Here is a 26,585-nt window from a genome sequence, read left to right as displayed (position 1 = left end):
TACATAGTGGAATGAAAAACCAACAAAAGGAATGTTGACCTGCCATCCCTATCCACTCCCACCCCGGAAAACTGCTTTCCCATACAAGCATTTTCTGTTTTTTTAGTTGCAACCTAGTGCAAATTTGGGGTTAGCAGTGATTACAACATGGATAACACAAGAGAATGTCACAGAAGTGCTGACACTACACTGAGCAATAAGGAAGCCAATATAATAATACACCAAAAGTTGAAGGATGTTTTAAGCTAGTCTGTTTTCACTATATGTCACATATTTTAATAGCGACTCACAGGTCATAATATATAGTTACGACAAGTGTACACCAGTCAGAGGGTTAGTGAAACCTCTGTTTAAGGTGAGTGCTTTTGTCAGTCATCTCTGAAGTCCTTAACTGCCACACAGTTAAGAAAGAAATCTGACAGTGCCAACAAAAGCAGAAGTCAGCAAGAAAACTAAAGAAACATTTCAGGAAGCTGGAGTCATACTTTTCAAAGAGAATCTGAACTGGACTGCTTTCTGACATTCTTATTTTTCCTCTGGACGACTGCAAACCACTGTTTTCTCATTAAGAGTCCCAGTGACGATCAAGTCCATTTCTTTCTCTTCAAGTTCATCTACCAGTTTATCCTCTTGAGAAGAGCAATGCTCAAAAATCATGTATAAGATTTTATGGTCTCACTCCCTTTGAGCAAAAGCAATCTTTTCTAGAACAGAGAGATGAGGGGTAGTGAGTTAAATTTTTTTTTTTTTTTTTTTTGCTATTTGCCCTCAAAGGGCATGCAACTCAACTACATATATTCTTAAAAACCCAGTCTTCGTCAAATTAAAGAACCAAGATAGTTTACAGAAATATTCTTTTTCATGCATTTCCTCTCTGATATGAGTGGGTGTAACTTCCATTAACTTTAAAGCCATCCATAAAGGGAAAAACAGACTTAATTTTTTTCCCCAGTTATTTCTCAGGGGTAATAAACACACACTATCTGAGGAAAAGAATGATGCTAATTCAAGAAACCAAAAGAATATTACAAATGTTTTCCATATTGATAAAGTACAAAATGATTTCATTTTTGTTTTTAAAACACATTTTCCCTCTCTGTTTCAATATAAAAGAAAGTATTTTAATTTTATTTTGAAATTTAAAAACGGTTGCTTTTTTTTACGAGACAGTTGACGGGAAGCAGCTCCTCTCTATTTTGATAGCATTGCTACTTCACAATTGAAGCAGCTTGTAAAAATGATTGCAGGAAAACATTTACAAAATGCTCAAAACACAGAAGTATTACCAGCTAGCTGTTTTTCTATGTCAACGAAACTATGGAATATACTAGCAAAAGAGCTGGGTGTCTGTTTAAGAACATCATCAACCCCAAAGACTAACGACTATTAAAAATGGTGAGTAAACTGTACCCAGTCACTGCCAAACTGACTCCATTTGAGTGTTATGTCGATGGGATCCAATAGCAAAGCTGTTTCAGAGTCGTTATTAACTTCTTTTTTTAACTAAGTTTTAAGAGAGATACTTTGTTGAAGTAACAAAACAGAAGGACCATCACCTTTAAAATGTCATGGTATTTTAAGGCTAGGCAATTTCAGAAGACTCAATGAGGGGAAGAAAAAAAACCAAACATCACCTAAAGATTCATTCTCCATAGTTTTCTCTTACAAACAATAATAATAAAAGGACAAAAACCTCTTTCTCTGTTACGCTTTAATTTTCGTTTACTCCTCTGTACATTTCTATTTTGATTTTGGCTGGATACACTGAAAGTAGCTGGTAAATAAGAGGTGAAGAACTGCCTTTTCTAAAAGTACATCTCACACAACAGATGATGGAATAAGGGGCTGAAGGAGGTCCCTGACAGCTCTTTGCTTCTATTTTGAGTGTTGTAGAAAATACAGTTAAATAACTAGCTCAACATATAATCCGGTTGCTACACATATGTATTTTATAAAAAAAATTAGTTGTTCTCTTATCTGTATATATATTGCAGAGGTACAAGTAATTCTTACCATGGAAGATATATTTAAACATTTGCTCCTAATATAAGGTATTTTAAAAATATGTGTACCGTAGGTCTCTAGATTTAAAAGTTAATGATAAGGAAAAAGATGGCAAAGGACTAAATACAGTGATACAATCTATACCTACCAGGAGAGAATTTGGTTGTATCCATATTGGAAATCCCTCTCCTGACATTTCTTGACAGGATATACCAATTGGTTCTCATGAAAGTACAGAATCTTTTTCAATTTCCCAAGGTCAGGTCGAAGGGCAGCCAGTTCAGTCAGGTTAAGCACTGAGCTTGCGAAGAGGATCCTAGGAAAGAAGGAAATTAGGGTTACCATCCTGAGCATACTAGAAGGGGCATTCTTCACCTTCTCTTCTCTCTACTCATCCTACCCCAAGGAAAACATATCCCCCATAGGGACACATCAAGAGTTAAGCCTAATACCATGTAGCAGCATTCTAAGTTTTGATCTCTTAAAAAGCAGCTGCTAAGAACTATAAAAGCCCTGAATCTCATTGGTCTTCTCAGCTCAGTTACTGAGAGATGCAAAAAAAAAAAAAGAGCTGGATGGATTTTATTGAAAAAGGCAAGAAAAGCTCTATCTGAAGGACAAATGGAACAAAGATAAGGCTGACTGGGGAATACTTTGCTCGCCAGTTTCATTACACTTTACTTCTTTATGCAACCAACTACTGAAATTCAATATATGAGCAGGAATGGCACATGTTCGTGTTATGACATAAACCCTTTTGATTTATGCAACAGACTTATCTAGTGAGGGAGGGCTTTTTCTCCTGGCATGTTTTTCACTGCCCCCCTTTTAAATATTCTGCAGTATTTCTGGGGTTGGTTTTATATTTTCTTCTCAATTACTGGACTGCTAATGGTACCAGATGTACAGTCTGTAATATCCCTTATATAAAACCTAAATTTAAAAAATGAAGAAAGGCTGGTTCCTTGACTCTGGCAGAGGGGCGGGGTGGGGCGCGGTGGGGACAAAGGAAACTGAATGTCTACATATCCATGTTTATGAATGAAATAGTGTCTATTTACTCATTAATTCCACAAACATTTATTATAAATGCCTACTATGTACCAGGGTCAAGCCAAGAAGAAGAGAAGAGGTGAACAAGACAGCCCACAGAATGAATGCTGGCTATTAATAGTGACATGAATAAAATATTCTGGAGGACAAACAGACAACTGTCTGGGACAACCTGGAAATATTTCACTAACAAGGGGGCTAACACATGTGGACACAGAAGAGCGACAAATTACAGTCCCTGAGCAGCTGGGGACATTTAGATGGCACAATTTTGATGAAATGCCACCTTTATAACATAATGTAGAATCATTTAACCATTACAGCTTTAATTCCCATTCTAAAAAATGAGATTGAAGAAGGTTAAGAGTTTTTCCTAGAAATCACACTGGTAGAAAGTGGCAAAGCAGAGACTCCTGGTCTTTTAAGCCCAAAGTACTATTCATTACACTACGGATATGAATTTGTTGTGCACCACTTACATTGCAGATGCTTTTTATTGTACTTAATAAATACTAAATAGCATCCTTGTTATTACCATGATTACAACTACTATAAATTCTCCCTTGCTGACAAGCCAAATGACTAACTTCAGGTGTTTATATGATCTGCAGCACTAGCCTTTCACATAAGAATAATAATTACATAACAAGAGCATATATCATAAATGGGAATTCAAGTGTCTTCTTCATGGACTAAAAGAGAAACAGAAGACCCAATAGTAGAGACGTTTCTAAACTCACATTGCTGTATTAATGTTATGATTTATTGCTTTAAAGTAAATAATCTTATCAAGAAGATACATTTTTAATTGTCTATTTGTACTCAACTAAAGGTAGCTTAGCTGGTTAAAGAGTCTGCCTGCAATGCAAGAGACCATGGTTCGATTCCTGGGTTGGGAAGATCCCCTGGAGGAGGGTATGGCAATCCACTCCAGTATTCTTGCCTGGAGAATCCCCATGGACAGTAGCCCGCCAGGCTCCTCCGTCCATGGGGTTGCAAAGAGTCGGACACAACTGAGCAACTAAGCACAAAGCAAATAGAAAATTTATATCCTGAAAATGTCCTCTATTTTGTCCAAAAATATTCCCACCACCATCAAGTATAAAGTTTTCTAAAACTGGGACTGGGGACTTCCCTGGTGATCCAGTGGTTAAGACTCTGCACTCAATGCAAGGGGAATGAGTTTGATTCCCAGTCAGGGAACTAAGATCCTGCATGTACAGGAACTAAGATCCTGCATGTACACAGTGGGGCCAAAAAATAAAAAAGAGACTGAAAATTATGAAATACAAAGATATTTGCTTATCTACAAATCTGATCTTTAGCTGCTGCTGCTGCTAAGTCGCTTCAGTCATGTCTGACTCTGTGTGACCCCAGAGATGACAGCCCACCAGGCTCCCCTGTCCCTGGGATTCTCCAGGCAAGAACACTGGAGTGGGTTGCCATTTCCTTCTCCAATGCATGAAAGTGAAAAGTGAAAGTGAAGTCGCTCAGTCGTGTCCGACTCCTAGTGACCCCATACACTGCAGCTCACCAGGCTCCTCTGTCCATGGGATTTTCCAGGTAAGAGTACTGGAGTGGGGTGCCATTGCCTTCTCCATGATCTTTAGCAGAGAAAAAAATAAAATTTAATTTCAATCAATATTTTCCTTAAAAAAAAAAAAAAAAAGGTGGTGATTGGTAGATCAAGTTATTGAGTAATACTTCCCCCTCCCGCTTTTCCTGCTTCCACCCTCAACATACACACTATTGTAAACAATGACTCAATCATTGAGACCTAAGTAAACACAATGCATTCACACACAAGGAAGAGAAATTCATTAACTACAGCTTCCATCTATTAATTACATGGAGAAGTAACTTCCATTAATTAATGAAGAAATTTGGTAGACATCAACTTACCAAGTGATCAAACTTAATATGAACAATAGTGGATCAAAGGGATATCATGCATTTCCCAATACATGATAGAAAGACAGAGATCACCAATCCCTGCCCCAAATGTTTAATCTGAATTTGGTCATGAGTAAATAGCCAGCCAGTCACAAAATAAATGGGGCTGGATCTTCAAGAATGTCAAGGTCATAAAAGGAAAAAGAAAATCTAGAGTAAAGGGGAATAAAGAGATCCCCAAACAAAATGCAGTGTGTGATCCTTGATGGGATACTGAATGGGGAAAAAAACAACTATAAAAGATATAAGGACAACAGGGAAACTCTGAGTATTGGGTTGAATATAAAATTGTAAAGTTTTATCAATCTTAAATTGAAGTGTAGTAATTTTACTGCTGTTATATAGGAGAATATCCTTGTTCTTAGTAGACATGTTGAATTATTTACATGTAAAGCATAATAATGTCTGCAACTAATTCTTAAATGGTTTGGTCAAAAGGTCACTAATAACAAATATTCAAATATTCATAGAAATGTTTATAAGTGATTAAATAAATGGTATACTGTAACTCATTGATCTACCTTTACCAATTTTTAAGTTATACATTTATAAAACTACAAACTTGGGAGGATACACATTAGATGGCAGAAAGTAAAAGGGAAAAATATGTTACATTCCATAAATAATAAATCCCTCATATATGTATTTCTAGTCATAATCCAATTGTTCATTTGCTCCATGGGAATTATCCTTAAGGTGGAACATCTGTAGCAAATGTTTAACTAAAGCAAGGCCTTTACTCTCCTCCAACCACACACCACCTCTCTTTACCCTGCCTACCAGCTGATCCGTAATCAAGGAATCCAAATGTAAAATGGAACCTTCCAAATAGAAGTTCTCCAGCGAAAGGCTGCAATACATTCAGAAGTAAAATGGCAATGGTTTTCATAATACTACCCATTTGGGACTGCCCACACCAACACTTCCTTCAGTTTGTTCAGTCATTAATAAGAAATTCATTTTATTTTCATAACGAATTTTGAAATAGCCCTCACTACTTCTAAATTGTGGAAATTATCTCCAACATAATTAAAACATTTCTCTTTGCTTTTTCCTTGTAAAATGGTAGTTAAATTGGACAATAAGCAACTCCTCAAATATTCAGCTCAGTGATACCTATAAAGAAGTGAGGAAGATGCTCACACAAAAAAACTAAAATGCAGGTAAGATTCATAGGCAATTTTTACTTTGCCCTCTTTTATCAATTAAAAAAAAAAAAAGGTACAATAACACAATGAATGACATCACTCAATCAGCAGTTAAACCCTAGGTTCCCAGTGTTCTTCTTGCCTCAGGTATTATTTAAGCAATAAATCCTAACAAGGTGAGCTTTATCATCCCACACTGTGTCTCTGGCAGGAAAGGGCACAAGGTGATAGCAAAAAGCACTAGGAACAAGATAATTCCTGACAGCTGCTGCTTGAGCACCAGTTAAATTGAACAGTTTATCTCAGCATGAAGATGTTATAAGGTTTTATGTTTAATATTTTTAAATTAACATAAAACCCAGAGAAAGCAGTTGGGCAATCTTTCACAAACATGACATACTACAATCACTGTATAAGCTGGATTAGTACTTATTACCATGCTACTACAGAATTAAGCTGTTTTTAGACCACCAAAGAGCTTTAAATTGCAACTTTTGTCTCTGTAAGAGAAACCTATATTTAAAATGTCTGCTAAATTCAAATTAACGGCTACATCATTAGCTCACCATCTCACCAAAAGTATAAATAAGCTGCTATTAAAATCGTCTAACCAAAACGGTTCTGTGTTGTAAGAACGTTCTAGTATTTGGAATTGTATCCATATACATGCTTCAAGTATTTTCAATACACGTTACACCTACAATCTGAGTCACATTTGCTTAAGCAATTATTCAACATAATTAAATTCAAGATTTTATTTTTCTTCGATTCAGTTTGAATATACTTGTTGTTTGCCTTTCATCCTATTTTCTTGATGAATCAAAAGAGATGTTAAAATATACCTAAGCAGTGTAGCTGTGTGACTACTGTTATCAAGATGCATACTTTTATACCTTAAAAGTATGAAGTATAAAGGGGCAGTGATATGAGAAACAGGACAGGCATTCAGTATTCTAACCACTGTCATATACAATCAAGGAGAAAATCCTTCATGTACTAGTTACTCTTGCCCAATAAAATCTTTTCAATAGCCTCCCACTTTCCAAAACCATTTATCACATAAAGGGATACAGAACACAATTTAACACAGATACTAGTTTGCATTGTTATTTATACTTAAACAATTTCTTACAGGTCTTCCTCAAGACTTTAACAGAAAAATAAATGCCTTCTTCCAGCTGTGTCACTTTGCTCAAAACGCATACTTTGAATACTCCTTTGAATTCTCAAACTCCTTTGAATGCTCAAACTTTGAATACTCAAATTTTGAATATTCAAAATAAACTCCTTTTCCAGATTCACACTGCCGAACCTCACTACCTAAGTCTTCCTTCATTCTTTTGTTGCCTATCTTGAGTTTCTGTTCCTTGATATCTGCTTCCAGGATTCTAGATCCCATACCTTCTGTGATAAAATATTTTTTGCATGATGAAAAATTTCCCTACCTATACTGTTCAATGTGGCAGCAGCTAGCTAACATGACTATAAAGCACTTGCAATGTAGCTAGTCCAACTGAGAAACTAAATTTTAAATTTAAGTTTAAATTAAATTAGGCATAAAGTAATTGGGAAGCACAACTCAGATGGACCAACTTCCTTTAACCCAACACTCCACCCATCCTACCTGAATGCAATGCCTCACTGAATTGATTTCTATGTACAGACTCTTCATTGACTTACGATAATTTAATTTCTAAGTTCCTGCTGACTTACTGAATTTTACCTACCAGGGTCTCCAATTCTAGAAGCCCAGAATGATAATTTTTTACCTTCTGATAATTAGAAAATACATGTTCATTACAGAAAATGTTTTACATTCAAAAAACATAAATGAAGGAATGCACAACCACCCTGGAAGAGATGGATACTATTTGCATTCTGGTGCTTATTTAGTCAGTCTACATTAAGCATCTATTATTTGCAGGAACTAAACTAAATGAGAGAGAAATATCAATAACCTCAGATAAGCAGATGACACCACCTTTATGGCAGAAAGTGAAGAGGAACTAAAAAGCCTCTTGATGAAAGTGAAAGAGGAGAGTGAAAAAGTTGGCTTAAAGCTCAACATTCAAAAAACGAAGATCATGGCATCCGGTCCCATCACTTCATGGGAAATGGATGGGGAAACAATGGAAACAGTGGCTGACTTTATTTTTCTGGGCTCCAAAATCACTGCAGATGGTGATTGCACCAGGAAATTAAAAGACGCTTACTCCTTGGAAGCAAAATTATGACCAACCTAGATAGCATATTCAAAAGCAGAGACATTATTTTGCCAACAAAGATCCATCTAGTCAAGGCTAAGGTTTTTCCAGTGGTCATGTACGGATTTGAGAGTTGGACTGTGAAGAAAGCTGAGCACCGAAGAATTGAACTTTTGAACTCTTGAGAGTCCCTTGGACTGCAAGGAGATCCAACCAGTCCATTCTAAAGGAGATCAGTCCTGGGTGTTCTTTGGAAGGAATGATGCTAAAGCTGAAACTCCAGTACTTTGGCCACCTCATGTGAAGAGTTGACTCATTGGAAAAGAGTCTGATGCTGGGAGGGATTGGGGGCAGGAGGAGAAGGGGACGACAGAGGATGAGATGGCTGGATGGCATCACTGACTCGATGGACGTGAGTCTGAGTGAACTCCGGGAGTTGGTGACGGACAGGGAGGCCTGGCGTGCTGCGATTCATGGGGTCGCAAAGAGTTGGACACGACTGAGCAACTGAACTGAACTCAACTGAAACTAAATGATGGATCCAAAAGGGAGAACAAAGTAGCTAACGCAAGAAGAAAACTGGCAGGTTGAGAAACTGAATAAGGACCAAGGAAACTGGAGCCATCTGTTCAACAAGTCACCAGAGAAATGTTGAGGATGTCAATGGGCCTCTGTGAGACATGAAACATACTTTGAATTTTATCTAAGAGCAATGGGAAGAGAAGAAAAGGTTTTAATTAGGGAAATGATAAAACAATAAATGAATGTTTGATGGATTTACCTTTACTCTTTCATTTTGTAGTAAGTATAAATTATTACAATTTTATTTTTTGCTTTTAGTATTTTACATGCTTTGCTATGTTAACAATTTCCAAAACACGTATTTTAACAGATTTCAAGATACGATGTGTCATAATGTCATCAATCGGAACATGAGTTTTAGATATTTAGATATATGTTTAGATTTATTTAAATATATAGTCTAAATTTTTTCTTATATAATCTATGTTTCTATTACATCTGTTATGTATTTCGTGAGCTGTTTATCATTTTTTAATATCCGAAAACATTACTCTGACTGCAGTATGGAAAACAGACTGCAAACAGAATCATTTTGGAACAAGGGACAACAGTAAGGACAAGACATGATGGTGGCTTGAACTAAGATGATAGCACTGATGGTGCTGGGGAGCTGTCTGATGGGGTTTGCTGATGAACTGGATGTGAGAAGTGAAAGAGAAGAGCATTATCCTTTCCTCCACTGTGTCACTTTCAAAGCATGTTGACAGTGTTTCAATGTAACTGGGAGCTCAGTGATACATACACGCATATATGAAAATTATTCCCAAACATTTCAAAAGTCTTTGGCTTAAATATATTTTTAAAATTTATTAAAAAAAAAAAACCTGTGTAGAAAGATAACTGAGTTCTAATCACTAATCCCTGATATAAAACATCATTTTAACTATGTTTAGTTGTCAGCTACTTGATCTTAATTAGAACATGTCCACTGCACACTGAAAAAGAACACATATAACCAAATGTTCCCATGTGCTGAAACAATTAAAATTATAAGATGAAAGCCATATTTAAAGGGAAAAGAAACAGGGAATTCCCTGAAGGTCCAATTGTTAGGACTCAGCACTTTCACTTCTAGGGCCTGAGTTTGATTCCTGCTTGGAGAAAGATCCTGCAAGCTGCAAAGCATGGCCAAAAATAATAATAAATAAAAATAATAAAATAAATTAAGGAGAAAGAAATGTAGTCACTTAATTTGCTAGGTTCTTGTAGGAGATAATTTACAAGCTAATAGTTTCCCAAAAGCTGTCCCATGATGTAGCATCAATTAAGAGGTTAGTTTTGGTTTCTTCCACTAAGTATTATTTTTTTCCTGTGCTCATCATGAAGGCTAAGCGAACACAATACAAAGAATATGTGTTCAAAAGGCAGGGTATTGAGGTCTGTAAGCAGGACCTTCCATTAAGTAGTATCTCCAATTGGTTTGTTAATATCTATCCACCCTACCATCATCAGCACTCTGAACTGCCTTAAAGATGCTTCAGGAGACAAATTACATAATACCTGTTTAGTGCTTTCTTAGCTAGCAGTGCCAGTTAAATCCAGGTATCTCTTAAATAACTCCAGCAAACTCTCAAGTATTTTAATTCTTCAAGACACTCAGTAATTACGTTTGTAACAAGAAAGGAATTAACAGGAAGGGAAGATGGGTCTATTACTGAAGAAAATAAAAAATAAACAGAAATTTTTATTTGGGGACTAGAATCTGTTAGGCGTATTTTTGTAAGGTACAAAATAACGAGAGCCAATCAGAACATTTATAGATGTATCTGTTTTAGACCATCTATCAGTAAGCCAACAAATCAAAATATCATCAAAAGATAAGAAGTATATCATCCTGGTTCCAAAAGAGGTGACACTATAATTGGCAAAACAAGCCACAAGTACAGGAAATATTAAAAAACAATAAATTTTAAAAAACGTAAGTAACAGGATAGGCAGCTCTGTCCTGTCCAAGAAATGTCACAAAGCACTGCAAGGCTGATTATGAATGAAGGGATAGGGACTAAGCTCCATCATTTCAGAGGAAGAAGAGAAAACTACGGGCAGCAGAAAACCATGAAGTCTCAAGTTTATTGAGCATACCAGGGAAGGCCTGAGTTTGGAGGTTTTGGGTTTGCAAGGATCAGAGTTAATTAAATAAATCAGAGAGGAAGGACAATTAGCTAAATTTAAGGATTTGAAAAAAATAAAAGCAAATAAACAGGTAAAACTGAAAAGGTTTTAGAACCTAGAGGTAACCAAATATAGCATTAGAAGTTCATGAAGTTCATATTTCACCTGCCAACCATATAGGGATACCTTGTACCATTTATTATCATACTAGGAAAGCTTGATTTCTTCTTACTGTCCTTTTGAGTTAAGAATGCTCACTGGCAAAGAAAAGTGGCAGTAAAACAAGAGAATAAGGAATCAGATGAAGTACCACCATCACTACCACTCTCAAAATAAGGGAAGTTGCTCTCAGTTCAGTTCAGTCACTCAATCGTGTCTGACTCTTTGCGACCCCACGAACTGCAGCACGCCAGGCCTCCCTGTCCATCACCAACTCCCGGAGTTCACTCAGACTCATGTCCATCGAGTCAGTGATGCCATCCAGCCATCTCATCCTCTGTCGTCCCCTTCTCCTCCTGCCCCCAATCCCTCCCAGCATCAGACTCTTTTCCAATGAGTCAACTCTTCACATGAGGTGGCCAAAGTACTGGAGCTTCAGCTTCAGCTTCATTCCTTCCAAAGAACACCCAGGACTGATCTTTAGAATGGACTGGTTGGATCTCCTTGCAGTCCAAGGGACTCTCAAGAGTCTTCTCTAACACCACAGTCCAAAAGCATCAATTCTTCAGTGCTCATCTTTCTTCACAGTCCAACTCTCACATCCATACATGACCACTGGAAAAGCCGTAGCCTTCCACTAGACGGACCTTTGTTGGCAAAGTAATGTCTCTGCTTTTGAATATGCTATCTAGGTTGGTCATAACTTTGCTTCCAAGGAGTAAGCGTCTTTTAATTTCCTGGCTGCAATCACCATCTGCAGTGATTCTGGAGCCCAAAAAAATAAAGTCTGACACTGTTTCCACTGTTTCCCCATCTATTTCCCATGAAGTGATGGGACCGGATGCCATGATCTTCGTTTTCTGAATGTTAAGCTTTAAGCCAACATTTTCACTCTCCTCTTTCACTTTCATCAAGAGGTTTTTTAGTTCCTCTTCATTTTCTGCCTTAAGGCTGGTATCATCAGATGATACATGTCATCAGATATGTATCTGAAGTTATTGATATTTCTCCTGGCAATCTTGATTCCAGCTTGTGATTCTTCCAGCCCAGTGTTTCTCGTGATGTATTCTGCATATAAGTTAAATAAGCAGGATGATAATATACAGCCTTGACGTACTCCTTTTCCTATTTGGAACCAGTCTGTTGTCCCATGTCCAGTTCTAACTGTTGCTTCCTGACCTGCACACAGGTTTCTTAAGAGGCAGGTCAGGTGGTCCGATATCTCTTCTCTTCCAGAATTTTCCACAGTTTATTGTGATCCACACAGTCAAAGGCTTTGGCATAGTCAATAAAGCAGAAATAGATGTTTTTCTGGAACTCTCTAGCTTTTTTGATGATCCAGCGGATGTTGCCAATTTGATCTCTGGTTCCTCTGCCTTTTCTAAAACCAGCTTGAACATCTGGAAGTTTACGGTTCACGTATTGCTGAAGCCTGGCCTGGAGAATTTTGAGCCTTACTTTACTAGCGTGTGAGATGAGTGCAATTTTGCAGTAGTTTGAGCATTCTTTGGCATTGCCTTTCTTTGGGATTGGAATGAAAACTGACCTTTTCCAGTCCTGTGGCCACTGCTGAGTTTTCCAAATTTGCTGGCATATTGAGTGTAGCACTTTCACAGCATCATCTTTCAGGATTTAGAATAGCTCAACTGGAATTCCATCACCTCCACTAGCTTTGTTCATAGTGATGCTTTCTAAGGCCCACTTGACTTCACATTCCAGGATGTCTGGCTCTAGGTGAGTGATCACACCATCGTGATTATCTGGGTCTTGAAGATCTTTTTTGTACAGTTCTTCTGTGTATTCTTGCCACCTCTCCTTAATATCTTCTGCTTCTGTTCGGTCCATACCATTTCTGTCCTTTATCGAGCCCATCTTTGCATGAAATGTTCCCTGGTATCTCTAATTTTCTTGAAGAGATCTCTAGTCTTTCCCATTCTGTCGTTTTCCTCTATTTCTTTGCATTGATCGCTAAGGAAGGCTTTCTTATCTCTTCTTGCTATTCTTTGGAACTCTGCATTCAGATGCTTGTATCTTTCCTTTTCTCCTTTGCTTTTCACTTCTCTTCTTTTCACAGCTATTTGTAAGGCCTCCCCAGACAGCCATTTTGCTTTTTTGCATTTCTTTTCCATGGGGATGGTCTTGATCCCTGTCTCCTGTACAATGTCACGAACCTCATTCCATAGTTCATCAGGCACTCTATCTATCAGATCTAGTCCCTTAAATCTATTTCTCCCTTCCACTGCATAATCATAAGGGATTTGATTTAGGTCATACCTGAATGGTCTAGTGGTTTTCCCTACTTTCTTAATTTCAGTCTGAATTTGGCAATAAGGATTTCATGATCTGAGCCACAGTCAGCTCCCGGTCCTGTTTTTGCTGACTGTATAGAGCTTCTCCATCTTTGGCTGCAAGGAATATAATGAATCTGATTTTGGTGTTGACCATCTGGTGATGTCCACATGTAGAGTCTTCTCTTGTGTTGTTGGAAGAGGGTGTTTGCTATGACCAGTGCATTTTCTTGGCAAAACTCTATTAGTCTTTGCCCTGCTTCATTCCATATTCCAAGGCCAAATTTGCCTGTTACTCCAGGTGTTTCTTGACTTCCTACTTTTGCATTCCAGTCCCCTATAATGAAAAGGACATCTTTTTTGGATGTTAGTTCTAAAAGGTCTTGTAGGTCTTCATAGAACCATTCAACTTCAGCTTCTTCAGCGTTACTGGTTGGGGCATAGCCTTGGATTACTGTGATACTGAATGGTTTGCCTTGGAAACGAACAGAGATCATTCTGTCGTTTTTGAGATTGCATCCAAGTACTGCATTTCGGACTCTTCTGTTGACCATGATGGCTACTCCATTTCTTCTAAGGGATTCATGCCCGCAGTAGTAGATATAATGGTCATCTGAGTTAAATTCACCCATTCCAGTCCATTTTAGATCGCTGATTCCTAGAATGTTGATGTTCTCTTGCCATATCCTGTCTGACCACTTCCAATCTGCCTTGATTCATGGACCTGACATTCCAGGTTCCTATGCAATATTGCTCTTTACAGCATCAGACCTTGCTTCTATCACTAGTCTCATCCACAGCTGGGTATTGTTTTTGCTTTGGCTCCATCCCTTCATTCTTTTTGGAGTTATTTCTCCACTGATCTCCAGTAGCATATTAGGCACCTAGTGACCTGGGGAGTTCCTCTTTCAGTATCCTATAACTTTTGTCTTTTCATACTGTTCATGGGGTTCTCAAGGCAAGAATACTGAAGTGGTTTGCCATTCCCTTCTCCAGTGGACCACATTCTGTCAGCCCTCTCCACCACGACCTGCCTGTCTTGGGTGGCCCCACGGCATGGCTTAGTTTCATTGAGTTAGAAAGGCTGTGGTCCTAGTGTGATTAGATTGACTAGTTTTCTGTGATTATGGTTTCAGTATGTCTGCCCTCTGATGCCCTCTTGCAACACCTACCATCTTACTTGGGTTTCTCTTACCTTGGACGTGGGGTATCTCTTCACAGCTGCGCCAGCAAAGCACAGCCGCTGCTCCTTACCTAACCAAATACAGATAAAACCAGTTCATTTAAAAGCATGGCTGTCCATCATTACATTCTGATAAAAAAATCCTTAATACAAGTTTTTGAAAGTGCATCTTTCATTTAATCATTATCATAAGAGATGTCTCCTATTATTCCCATTTTACCATTTAAGAAGTTAAAATACAAAAGATTTGATTAAGTGCTAAGACAATAGCAGTTACTAAGAGGCAGAGATGAGTTTTAAATCAAATTGATCTGGACTCAAAGCCCCTGCTTTTATAGTTATTCACACAGATTTTGAATCATCAGAGATTAGAACGTGCCAGTGTTTCCTGTTAACTATACTTAGAGAGTCTATGTCTTGAGAAATAAAAGAATATAAGGTACAAACCTGTACTAACCCAGACAGTTTTGTTTCATCCCTTCATTCAAACATATTTACTGAGTGATTATAGTGTTAGACAAATTGTGGAAAGGTGATGACCATCAATGAAGGATCTCCTGAAGAAATGCAATCTAGGCACCACTCTAAATAATAGGAAGGAGTCGGCAGGCTGAAATAACAAGGAGTTGGTTGGGACAAGGGGATAGAGAGAAGTGGATGATATTAAGAGCAATGAAGGAAACAGTAATGTTTGACTTGGTGATGGGGAGGGAGAGGGAGAGGTTAAAGGTAACTCAAGGGTTTCTAGCTTGTGTAATCAGCTAGGTAGCAGTACCATTCCTTAATATAAGAAGAGAAAACATATCAGCAGTTGGCGTAGAGGAGAAATATTGAGACAGATTTTACAAATGTTGAATGTAAGTGGAGTATAGACCAATGAAAGAAACTGCATTGGAAATTTAATTAAACTAAAGGGTTTGGTCACCAAATGTGTCTGTTAAAATGGCGAGTTTTCCTTGTTATATAATTTTACATATTGTGCTACATGTTTAGGCCATATTTCATATGGTATCTTGCTTCCTCCCATTAAGAGTATATACTCCTTGATGAGATAAATTAGATCTGCTGTTCTTTTCTTTAGTATCCTTAGTTTCCCCAACATGGCACTTACTACTCTGGATCTTAAGTTCTTTTACAGCAAGCCTTATATATATCTTCCTTGTTCACTCCCTTATCTCAGGTGCTCAGTAAATGTTTTCAAATAAATGAATCAATAAATCATTCATTCATTCATTACATTAATGATACTGAGAAAATCAAGCCAGTTGATTCTCTATTTATAGTAAAGTATTCAATATGACATTTACTCCTACCATTAAAAAACAAATTGGAAAGAATCTCAGGCTGCCCAAAGAAAGCACTTTCTTACTTTGGCATCCAATACAATTCTAGGAAGTGTTACCTGATGCTGTGTTTGATGGAGTCCTGGCTTCCCTGATGGCTCAGACAGTAAAGGATCTGCCTGTAATGCAGAGACCCAGGTTTGATCCCTGGGTTGGGAAGAGTCCCCTGGAGAAGGGAATGGCTACTCACTCCAGTATTCTTGCCTGGATTATTCCATGGACCGAGAAATCTGACAGGCTATAGTCCATGGAGTTGCAAGGAGTCAGATATTATTAAGGGACTGACACTTCCACATTCACTTTGATGGGGTCCGTTACTTTTTCCTAGGGTCCTTAATAATGTGCTAGGCACTGTTCTCTGCTTTACCATGCTAACATATCAAGGACTGAAGATACCATCCAAAAGACAAGGAACTCCTGGGGAAAGGTAGGTGTCAATCTGGTATAAAGATCTGGAATGTACAATATAATGATAATAATTCCTGTCATCTTCAGGGATTCATGATCATCAGCCTTGAAGAAGTTAACTCAATTAACATGCAAAGCACATCTAACTTGCTGAGTGTGCTGGGAACACTTCATATGGTGTTTTATCTCCATAAACTAATATAATTAGTATGTGAAATATTTATAATTCACCTCATGATTAATCTATCGTAGAAAACTATTCCTTAACAGCAAAATATCATTTTATATTGGAATATCCAAGCCACTCTTGCGTCCTTGGAGTTCATTTCTAAACAGTATAAAGTTGGAAGACTAGACACCCAAGGTAATGGTTATAATTCATTTGTCACTGCAGCCCAACATTACCAGTGTTGTCAAAGATCACACACATTTAAGGACACACTGACCATCAAGCTAGAAGCTATTGCTTAAATAGATGCAAAAAGCTCAGTTCAGGCACAAGCCTAAGAAACACACCATAGGCAAATACAGGATTGCTTTTAGATATTATCATCATTTAGGCTTGACTATGACCCAGGAATCATTAAAATAATCACAACAACAACAACAACAATAATAATATCTGCTTCCTGGCATCAACTAAACTATTCCTAATAATCATGGAGAGAAAGGTATTTTGTGTCCAAATAGCTAATAAACAAGGATAAATATGACAGCCTGATAATTTTACTGAATCACCTTTACTGCTAAAATTAACAAGAACAAAGAGAAATACCTCCTAAATATTCAGTCTTTTTAAAATCGGTCATACATCTAAATTTTTCCATGATTATGAGTATTTCCTTTAAATTTGCTTCCCAGAGTCCTATAGTCTACTGAGTTGTTCTATCATTTGATTTGTGACATTTTGTTGCTATACTTCTCATAGAGATTATTCCTGTGTTTTGATTACTTCTTCTATGTTTGTTTTGGCAAGTCCAAGACAGTTCTTTGAAAGCTTCCCTGAATTTGGTGCTTACTATGCCATTTGAAGAAATACCTTCCCACAAATAATTTATTAAGTATCCCCAATGTTTTGCTATTTTACCCATCACTTTAACTATAAGGATATCACTAAGTAATTAATTATAAAAGTTAATGCCAGCAGAATGTACTGTGCACAGTAGGCACTCAGAAAGTGTTTGCGAAAGTGAAATGTTAACTGAGGGAGTACATCACAACAGAAAAAGAACTGAGGCTCCCCTGGTGGGTTAGTGGTGGGGAATCCACCTGTCAATCCAAGAGACACAGTTCCCATCCCTGGGAAGATTCCACACACTTGGAGCAACTAAGCATGTTTGCCACAACTACCGAGCCTGTGTTCTAAAGTCCAGGAGCCATGCCTACTGAGCCCACATGTGACATCAATTACTGAAGCCCTGACACCCCAGAAGCCATGTTCGGCAACAAAAGAGATCTCCGGGATGAGACACCCATGTGCCACAAGTAGAAAGGAGCCCCTTCTTGCCACAAATAGAGAAAAGCCCACGCAGCAAGGAAGACCCCGCACAGGCAAAAATAAACAAATAAAAACTATTAAAAAAAAAAAGGATTTGAAGGGATGAGTCCCCAGATTGTGTCCTGCTCTCTTACATTTTTAGAGATGAGACATTTGATAAAAATCTATTTGCTGAATCCTGTTTCTTTTTCATCAAGCCAACAAGGTGAAAATTCTAAGATTATGTTTCCCCAATCTATAGCACAGAAGGGAAAACACTTAAAAGTTCATTTTTTGAAAGATCTGAACTTCCCATTTGAATAAAGTAAAATGAAAATTACAAATTTTTCTACATGGCTAAGTTTCACAAATAAAAACTTTTTCAGTATGCTTCATTTGATCACAACTTAAATAACTGCTTCCCCGTTTTTTGTTTTTTTTTTTAATTAAAATATACATAGGTACAGGAGAAAATAGATGAAAAATACAAAATGCTATATAAACAATATTACTGAGATTATTTTAAAATGAAGTATTCAGGTCATTCAACACAACCTACTTGACAGGGTAACTCTCTGAGATGCATCTCGTTCTTCCCTACCAAGGTCATACTGCCTGACCAGGTGACTGAGAAGCACAAAATGAGGTCACTTGCCCTGGGTTAGCCAGCTAGAAGCAAAACTGGAACCAGGATAGTCAGTAACAGCAAGGAAGTCACGGGTACTACTAGTGAGCTGCCAGTAGTGGGGACAGCTTCAACTTAGACACTGGGGTGAAAATATTCTCCTCTTAAAAAAGGGTGGGGGAACCCATTCACTGAGAAACAGCTAGAAGAAACAGCTAGAAGAACTTTTCTTTGATCATGTTTCACCCTTTTTTTCCACATAATAACAGACAAAAGTACTTGAACATGAATATAAATATGCAGAGGCTCACCACAGATATCCATCGGAGTTTCAATGTTATTTGAATTTCCCCTTGCCTACTACTGAGGCCCACATGCCATACACAGGTCACAAAAGCCATCTTAAGCCTCTCTCCTGTGCAAGGCATTTACACCTAAGGCACAGCACGGAAACATCTGTTCATAATCAGTCCACTCCTTTCTTCCCTTCCCTCCACTTGTACGTAACAGTGGCCAAGGACCGTCAGGAAACACAGAGAACCCATCAGAGAGGCAAACAGGGAACTTCAGGCTTGGTATAAGAGCCAGAAAGGCTAGAGGAGAAAACACTTGAGATCGACATTGAAGATGAGAATTTCCAGCTCAATAGTATGTTAAGGGCAACACTTGGAAAGGGGAGAGATTATGTGTTTCTATTAACACTGCAGAGAAAAAGCAAATACCTGGAACCATGAATATGCACATTCTATTCTACTAAGCAAATATTCAGCATATTTTGTACTATTTACAAACTTATATATTTATCATATAGTAAATAAGAGATAAAAAAGACAAGTTAGATTTGACATCTGCTCTTCATCTTTGCATCTGGGCAACTGAGAAATAAACAACAGGCTGAAGTTGTATGAGAGTTGAAATCTGACATTTTAAATAACTTTGTTTTAATCCCCAAATTCATTTATACTCTTATTGTTGCTTACTGTCAGGGTGATGCCAGCTCACTGCAAATAAATTTTACGACAAATTGCTCCATTGCTAAGTTCCCAAAATGAAATGCTTTCAGATAGGACATTCTACTAACTTCTTGTAATAGATCCTTGTCTTAAAAAACACTTTCAAAGGAATGTTAGTATTTTGCCACTCCATAGGAATCTGTAACAAGGCGAGAGAATCTCCCAAGAATATTCCAACAGTCCTTGAAAAACTAAGACTGTCACAAAACCTGAGCATCTGGCAACTATGCCACCATGAAGTATCCATATGGAAGACACCAAAATGTGTCAAAGTACCCAAAATGATTCTGGATGGTGTAGGAGATAGAATAAATAATTCAGTATCGGCAACACTTTCAACAGCAGGTAGTGGATATGCTACCTGCTTCTATAATGTGCCAGAATATAACATAAGTGTGTGAGGCTGTATGTGTATATGCGTGAGAGAGAAAGGCAGAGAGGATATGAGTACACATGAGGCTAAGAGCTATTTTTACATAGAAATATTTCTTAGGTAGTTTTATTTGTAGGGACATCAGATATCTGTAAGTATAGGTTTATAGATACACAGAAAAAAAATGGAGTCACTGAAAACTTTTTAAGATAAACATAGCAACAAATATATTACTTCAGAGTCAATGAAAGAATACTGCACATTAACTTAACATTATGGTTGAAATTGTACATACAAAAAAAGTCAGAAAATCCAAAATTATGTAGTTCCCTCAGCAACTATGACTGTATCCTTGTGCATACATGAATATTCTGCATTACTGTAATGATGATACATTGCAGCGTTAATTTCAGTTTATACAATGTGATTGAACTAGGATTCTTTTGGGAACTATAAACTTCGAATTTTTGGACTTTCGTGAATGTAAAATCTTAACCATAAAATTACATTAACATGGGTGGGGTTTCTGCATTTTATTTTCTGGCATTTAAAAACACAATAAGAACTGAATGGTTGACAACATTAAAGTGGTAAAAGATTGGTTGATTTGCAATAATACAAAAACAGTTTGATACAGAATCTAAGACTTTAAATAGAGATATACAACTAGAAACAAAAAATAAATGTCCTTCTGAAGATGAATCAAAGACAAGAACAGGCAAGACACCTTTCCAAAAGTGAGCTAATCTACTTTTTCTATAAAATGCTAGCTTCTAATTAGAAGGTACTTTCAATTATATTTCAACATGGCTATAAATACTGATAACTGAAATAATTCTCTCACTACATATTGCTCTATCTTATGAAGAAAAAAATAGTATTAAAATGGCCCCTCACATCTTTAAGAGTAAAGCTGGTTGGGAGCCACTTTTCCTTCTTGCATGTGTAACATGGTAGGACATAACGAATAAGATGAAATTATATTACCGTTACCAACTACTTTATGACTATGAGCCTGAGGCTGATTCAAAATATGGTTCACAAAGAAACAGATACACAATAACTAAGTTAAGCTTAAGAAATAAGTAACTGTTTTACATAATTACTGAAGTATTATACAACTGTGGAATAGCTGGGAAACAAATTAAAGAACAGTGGCATATATAAAGAGTTCAGGAGAGAAGAGTCCAAATCATATTTGTTCAGGAAAAAAATTACAAATACTTTCATGAAAGTGGTATTTCTTTCAACTAGTCTCACAGAATAAGTCATTTTACCACAAAATGAAGACACTTCAGAAAAACAGAGGATCCTATGGAAAGATCTGGAAGTAAAGGTGGTTAACACTATGTTGGAGAACACAGTTTGGCTTAAGAGGAGGCTTGTGGAGGAGGTATAAAAGGAAAAACTGCAAATGCAGATTAAATATACATTGTAAAGGACTTAGGGAGTAGGCAACGGCACCCCACTCCAGTACTCTTGCCTGGAAAATCCCATGGACGGAGGAGCCTGGTGGGCTGCTGTCCATGGGGTCCCTAAGAGTCGGACACGACTGAGCAACTTCACTTTCACTTTTCACTTTCATGCCTTGGATGAGGAAATGGCAACCCACTCCAGTGTTCTTGCCTGGAGAATCCCAGGGACGGCGGGGCCTGGTGGGCTGCCATCTATGGAGTTGCACAGAGTCGGACACGACTAAAGCGACTTAGCAGCAGCAAAGGACTTTGAAGGCAAGACTAACAAAGGCTGACAAGTCCTTAAGTGCAATGTCGGGGTGGAAAGGTGGGGTCGGGTGGACTGAAGTTCACGTGCGAAGACGCTAATATTTTTAGAAGAGAAAGAAAAAGCAAAAATAATAAAAACAAACAAACATAAACCTTAAGGCAACAGGATAGATGACACAGGAGGAGAAGTAAAGACTGAAGAGAGGGGACCCGTTAAAAGATTATTATAATAATCCAGACAAGTCACAATGAAGACCTGAAGAAATGTGACAACAGTAAGACTCAAAAGGAGGACAAGGGATGAAAAGGTGCTTTCAAGATTTTGAGACACAATGATGGTTGGAAAGCTAAAGGAATGACTAAAGGAATGACTGAGGACTGTTAGTAAATCTTAAATAAAGCTATCAAGTTCCATACAAACAAGCATTCCTGCAAAAAAAAAAAAAAAAAAGCAGAAGTTAGAAATAAGATCCTGAAGATACTGATTACACCAAGAGAAATGATACTATTTTTAATACCTGTGCAATTTACAAATTAGTGCCTCTACTCTTTTTTATCCTTATAGGGTCGGGAATGTAAGGATATTTGTTATACAAATAAGAAAACTGAGGCTCAGCAAGGATGACTTCCATACCTCATATGGATACAAAGTGGCAAAGTTAAAGGCTGGAGACAGATTTTGGAATATTTAGTAAGAGAAGCTACTTTGAAAGTATAAATAAGATCATCAAAAAGTGTAGAGATAAAGATAAGTTGTGTGCAGAACTACGGAAAAAGCTAAGACTGTAGACCAGCAACTGTTTTAATAGTCCAAGATATGAACAAGATGCCTGGTAAAGGGTCCCAGGGCTTGTGCTCTACAGGGACTCAATGAACCTCTTTCACATCAACTGCTAAAGAGGAGACAGCACCAAACATGGTCTTTGTATCTACAGTGATGCATGAAGTAGCTCTCAAACATTTTTAACGCAACCACTTTTCTCAAAGCTTTCCTACACAAAGCTGTGATATGTAATATACATAAGAACACTTAAGTAAAGCCAGAATAGATGGTTTGGAACATAATTTAACTTGAACTCTTTTCCCTTCCTCTCACAACCCTTCTTTGCATGCATGTAGCACATATACCCCTAAGACAAACTCCTGCAACCCAGAGAAAATATTGGAAATCATTTTAGCCATAAGGGTAATGTTACTTGAGACCTCTGAGTGTGGTATGGGAGAACTACACGTAATACATGGTATGAATAGATCAAACTGAAATCAAGTACCAGCCTTGATTCTTAGCTAAACTCTCTCCTTAACTCTTAACTAAACTCTATTGTCATGTGCTTCCAATAGCAGGGATCCTCCCTTACTTCTTTCAGGGATTTCTCCATGGTCAATAGCTTTCTTAGATTATGACCAACATCAGTAGATTACTTGGATATCACCGTTGTATACCATGGAATAAGTGCTTTTAAAGGAGGTCGCCATTACCACCATTCCCCTTACCATAGTTTGGCCTCCTGCCAAGCTACAGGGAGGGACATAACTCCACAAAAGGAAATTGAATTAAAGATTTACTGAGCAGGGCCCCAACCATCAAAGCAAGACCCAGACATCCCCAAAGCCAGTCCCTTCCATAAGGAAGTTTCCACAAGCCTTTTATTCTTATCCATCAGAGGGCAGACAGAATGAAAACCACAATAACAGAAAACTAACCAAACTGATCACATGGATCACAGCCTTGTTTAACCTAATGAAATTATGAGCCATGTCATGTAAGTCCACCCAAGACAGACACATCATGGTGGAGAGTTCTGACAAAATGTGGTCCAATGGAGAAGGGAATGGCAAACCACTTCAGTATTCTCATCTTGAGAACCCCATGATGAGTATGAAAAGGCAAAAAGATAGGACATTGAAAGCTGAACTCCCCAGGTTGATTGGTGCCCAATATGCTGCTGGAGAAGAGTGGAAAAATAACTGCAGAAGGATTGAAGATGCTGAGTCAAAACAAAAACAACACCCACTTGTGGATGTGATGGTGATAGAAGTAAAGTTATATGCTATAAAGAACAATATTGTATAGGAACCTGGAATGTTAGGTCCATCAATCAAGGTAAATTGGAAGTGGTCAAACAGGAGATGGCAAGAGTGAACATCAACATTTTAGAAACCAGTGAACTAAAAGTTAGGACTGGAATGGCTGAATTTAATTCAGATGACCATTATATTTACTACTGTAGACAAGAATCCCTTAGAAGGAATGGACTAGCCCTCATAGTTAACAAAAGAGTCCAAAATGCAGTACTTGGGTGCAGTCACAAGAACAACAGGGTTCTCTGTTCATTTCCAAGGCAAACCACTCAATATCACAGTAATCCAAGTCCATGTCCCAACAACTAATGCCAAAGAAGCTGAAGTTGAATGGTTCTAAGATGACCTACAAGACCTTCTAGAACTAACACCAAAAAAAGATGTCCTTTTCATTATAGGGGACTGGAATGCAAAAGTAGGAAGTCAAGAGATACCTGGAGTAACACACAAGTTTGGCCTTGGAGTACGGAATGAAGCAGGGCAAAGGCTAACAGAGTATTGCCAAGAGAACACACTGGTCATAGCAAACACTCTCTTCAACAACATAAGAAACAACTCTACACATGAACATCAATGAATGGTGAATACCAAAATCATATTGATTATATTCTTTGCAGCCAAAGACGGAGAAGTTCTATACAGTCAGCAAAAACAAGACCACAAGGTAACTGTGGCTCAGATCGTGAACACCTTATTGCCAAATTCAGACTTAAATTGAAGAAAGTAGGGAAAAACCACTAGACCATTCAGGTATAACCTAAATCAAATCCTTTATGAGTATACAATGGAAGTGACAAATAGATTCAAGGGATTAGATCTGATAAGACAGAGTGCCCAAAGAACTATGGATGGAGGTTTGTGACATTGTACAGGAGGTAGTGATCAAAACCATCCCCAAGAAAAAGAAATGCAAAAAGGCAAAACGGTTGTCTGAGGAGGTCTTACAAATAGCTGAGAAAAGAAGAGAAGTGAAAGGCAAAGGAGAAAAGGAAAGACATACCCATTTGAATGCAGAGTTCCAAAGAACAGCAAGGAGAGATAAGAAAACCTTCCTCAGTGATCACTGCCAAGAAATAGAGGAAAACAATAAAATGGGAATGACTAGAGATCTCTTCAAGAAAATAAAGAGATACTAAGGGAACGTTTCATGCAAAGATGGGCACAATGAAGAACAGAAATGGTATGGGCCTAACAGAAGCAAAAGATATTAAGAAGAGACGGCAAGAATACAAAGAAGAACTATACAAAAAAATCTTAATGACCCAGATAACCATGATGGTGTAATCACTTACCTAGAACCAGACATCCTGGAGTGCCAACTCAAGGAAGCCTTAGGAAGTATCACTATGAACAAAGCTAGTGGAGGTGATGTGGATTACAGCTGAGCTAATTCAAACCCTAAAACATGATGCTGTGAAAGTGCTGCACTCAATATGCCAGCAACTTTGGGAAAGTCAGCAGTGACCATGGGACTGGAAAAGGTCAGTTTTCATTCCAGTCCCAAAGGATGGCAGTGCCAAAGAATGTTCAAACTACCACACAATTACACTCATCTCACATGCTAGTAAAGTCATGCTCGAAATTCTCCAAGCCAGGCTTCAACAGTATGTGAACTGAGAACTTCCAGATGTTCAAGTTGGATTTAGAAAAGGTAGAGGAACCAGAGATCAAATTGCCAACATCTGTTGGATCGTAGAAAAAGCAAGAGAATTCCAGTGAAATATCTACTTCTGCTTCACTGACTACACTAAAGCCTTTGACTGTGTGGATCACAACAAACTGTGAAAAATTAAAGAGATAGGAATACCAGACCACCTTAATTTCATCCTAAGAAATCTATATGAAGTTCAAGAAGCAACAGTTAGAACCGGACATGGAACAAGGACTGGTTCCAAATTGGGACAGGAGCACGTCAAGGCTGTATATTGTCACCCTGCTTATTTAACTTATATGCAGAGTACATCATGTGAAATGCTGGGCTGGATGAAGCACAAGCTGGGAATCAAAATTTCCGAGAGAATACGAATAACCTCAGATATGCAGATGACACCACCCTTATGGCAGAAAGCGAAGAGGAACTAAAGAGCCTCTTGATGAAAGTGAAAAAGGAGAGTAAAAAAAGCTAGTTTAAAACTCAACATTCAAAAAATGAAGATCATGACATCCAGTCCATCACTTCATGGCAAACAGATAGGGAGACAATGGAAACAGGGACAGTCTTTATTTTGGGGGACTCCAGAATCACAGCAGATGTTGACTGCAATCATGAAATTAAAAGATGCTTGCTCCTTGGGAGAAAAGCTATGACCAACCTAGACAGCATAATAAAAAGCAGAGACATTACTTTGCCAACAAAGGTCTGTATAGTCAAAGTATGGTTTTTCCAGTAGTCATGTATGGATCTGAGAGTTGGACCATAAAGAAACCTGAGTGCCGAAGAATTGATGATTTTGAACTGTGGTGTTAGAGAAGACTTTTGAGAGTCCCTTGAACTGCAATGAGATCAAAGCAGTCAACACTAAAGGAAATCAGTCCTGAATATTCATTGGAAGGACTGTTGCTAAAGCCTGAAGCTCCAATACTTTGGCCACATGATGTGAAGAACTGACTCATTAGAAAAGACTCTGATTTGGGGAAAGATTGAAGGCAGGAGGAGAAGGGGACAACACAGGATGAGATGGTTGGATGGCATCACCGATTCAATGGACATGAGTTTAAACAAGCTCTGGGAGTTGGTGATAAACAGAGAGGCCTGGCATGCTGCAGCCCGTGGGGTCGCAAAGAGTCAAACACCACTGAGTGACTGAACTGAACTAAACTGATACCATGGAAATGTCACATTTCACTGAGTCAA

The 26,585-nt window shown here is 37.9% G+C and overlaps 1 protein-coding gene across 20 annotated transcripts in view; it reads right to left on the bottom strand.

The window, feature by feature from the left end:
• GTDC1 (glycosyltransferase like domain containing 1) overlaps positions 1 to 26,585 on the bottom strand; it is a 493,004-nt gene that overhangs the window by 302,186 nt on the left and 164,233 nt on the right. For 18 of the 20 annotated variants that reach the window (XR_003514505.1, XR_003514508.1, XR_003514506.1 and 15 more), the window contains one exon: positions 2,153 to 2,320. Coding sequence is in view for 15 of the 20 variants with exons in the window: in XM_027561467.1 (XP_027417268.1) it covers positions 2,153 to 2,320 (168 nt within the window). In the remaining 5 variants the exon portion in view is untranslated. Of the gene's footprint in view, positions 1 to 485; positions 705 to 2,152; positions 2,321 to 4,591; positions 4,629 to 26,585 lie in introns of those variants that run through there. The other 2 variants (XM_027561533.1, XM_027561572.1) reach the window with 2 other exon arrangements.

This window comes from Bos indicus x Bos taurus, chromosome 2 (assembly GCF_003369695.1).
Source record: "Bos indicus x Bos taurus breed Angus x Brahman F1 hybrid chromosome 2, Bos_hybrid_MaternalHap_v2.0, whole genome shotgun sequence".
NCBI classification, from domain to species: Eukaryota; Metazoa; Chordata; class Mammalia; order Artiodactyla; family Bovidae; genus Bos; species Bos indicus x Bos taurus.
The sequence above is the reverse complement of the archived record's forward strand: the minus strand, read 5'-3'. Positions and strand labels throughout refer to the sequence as shown.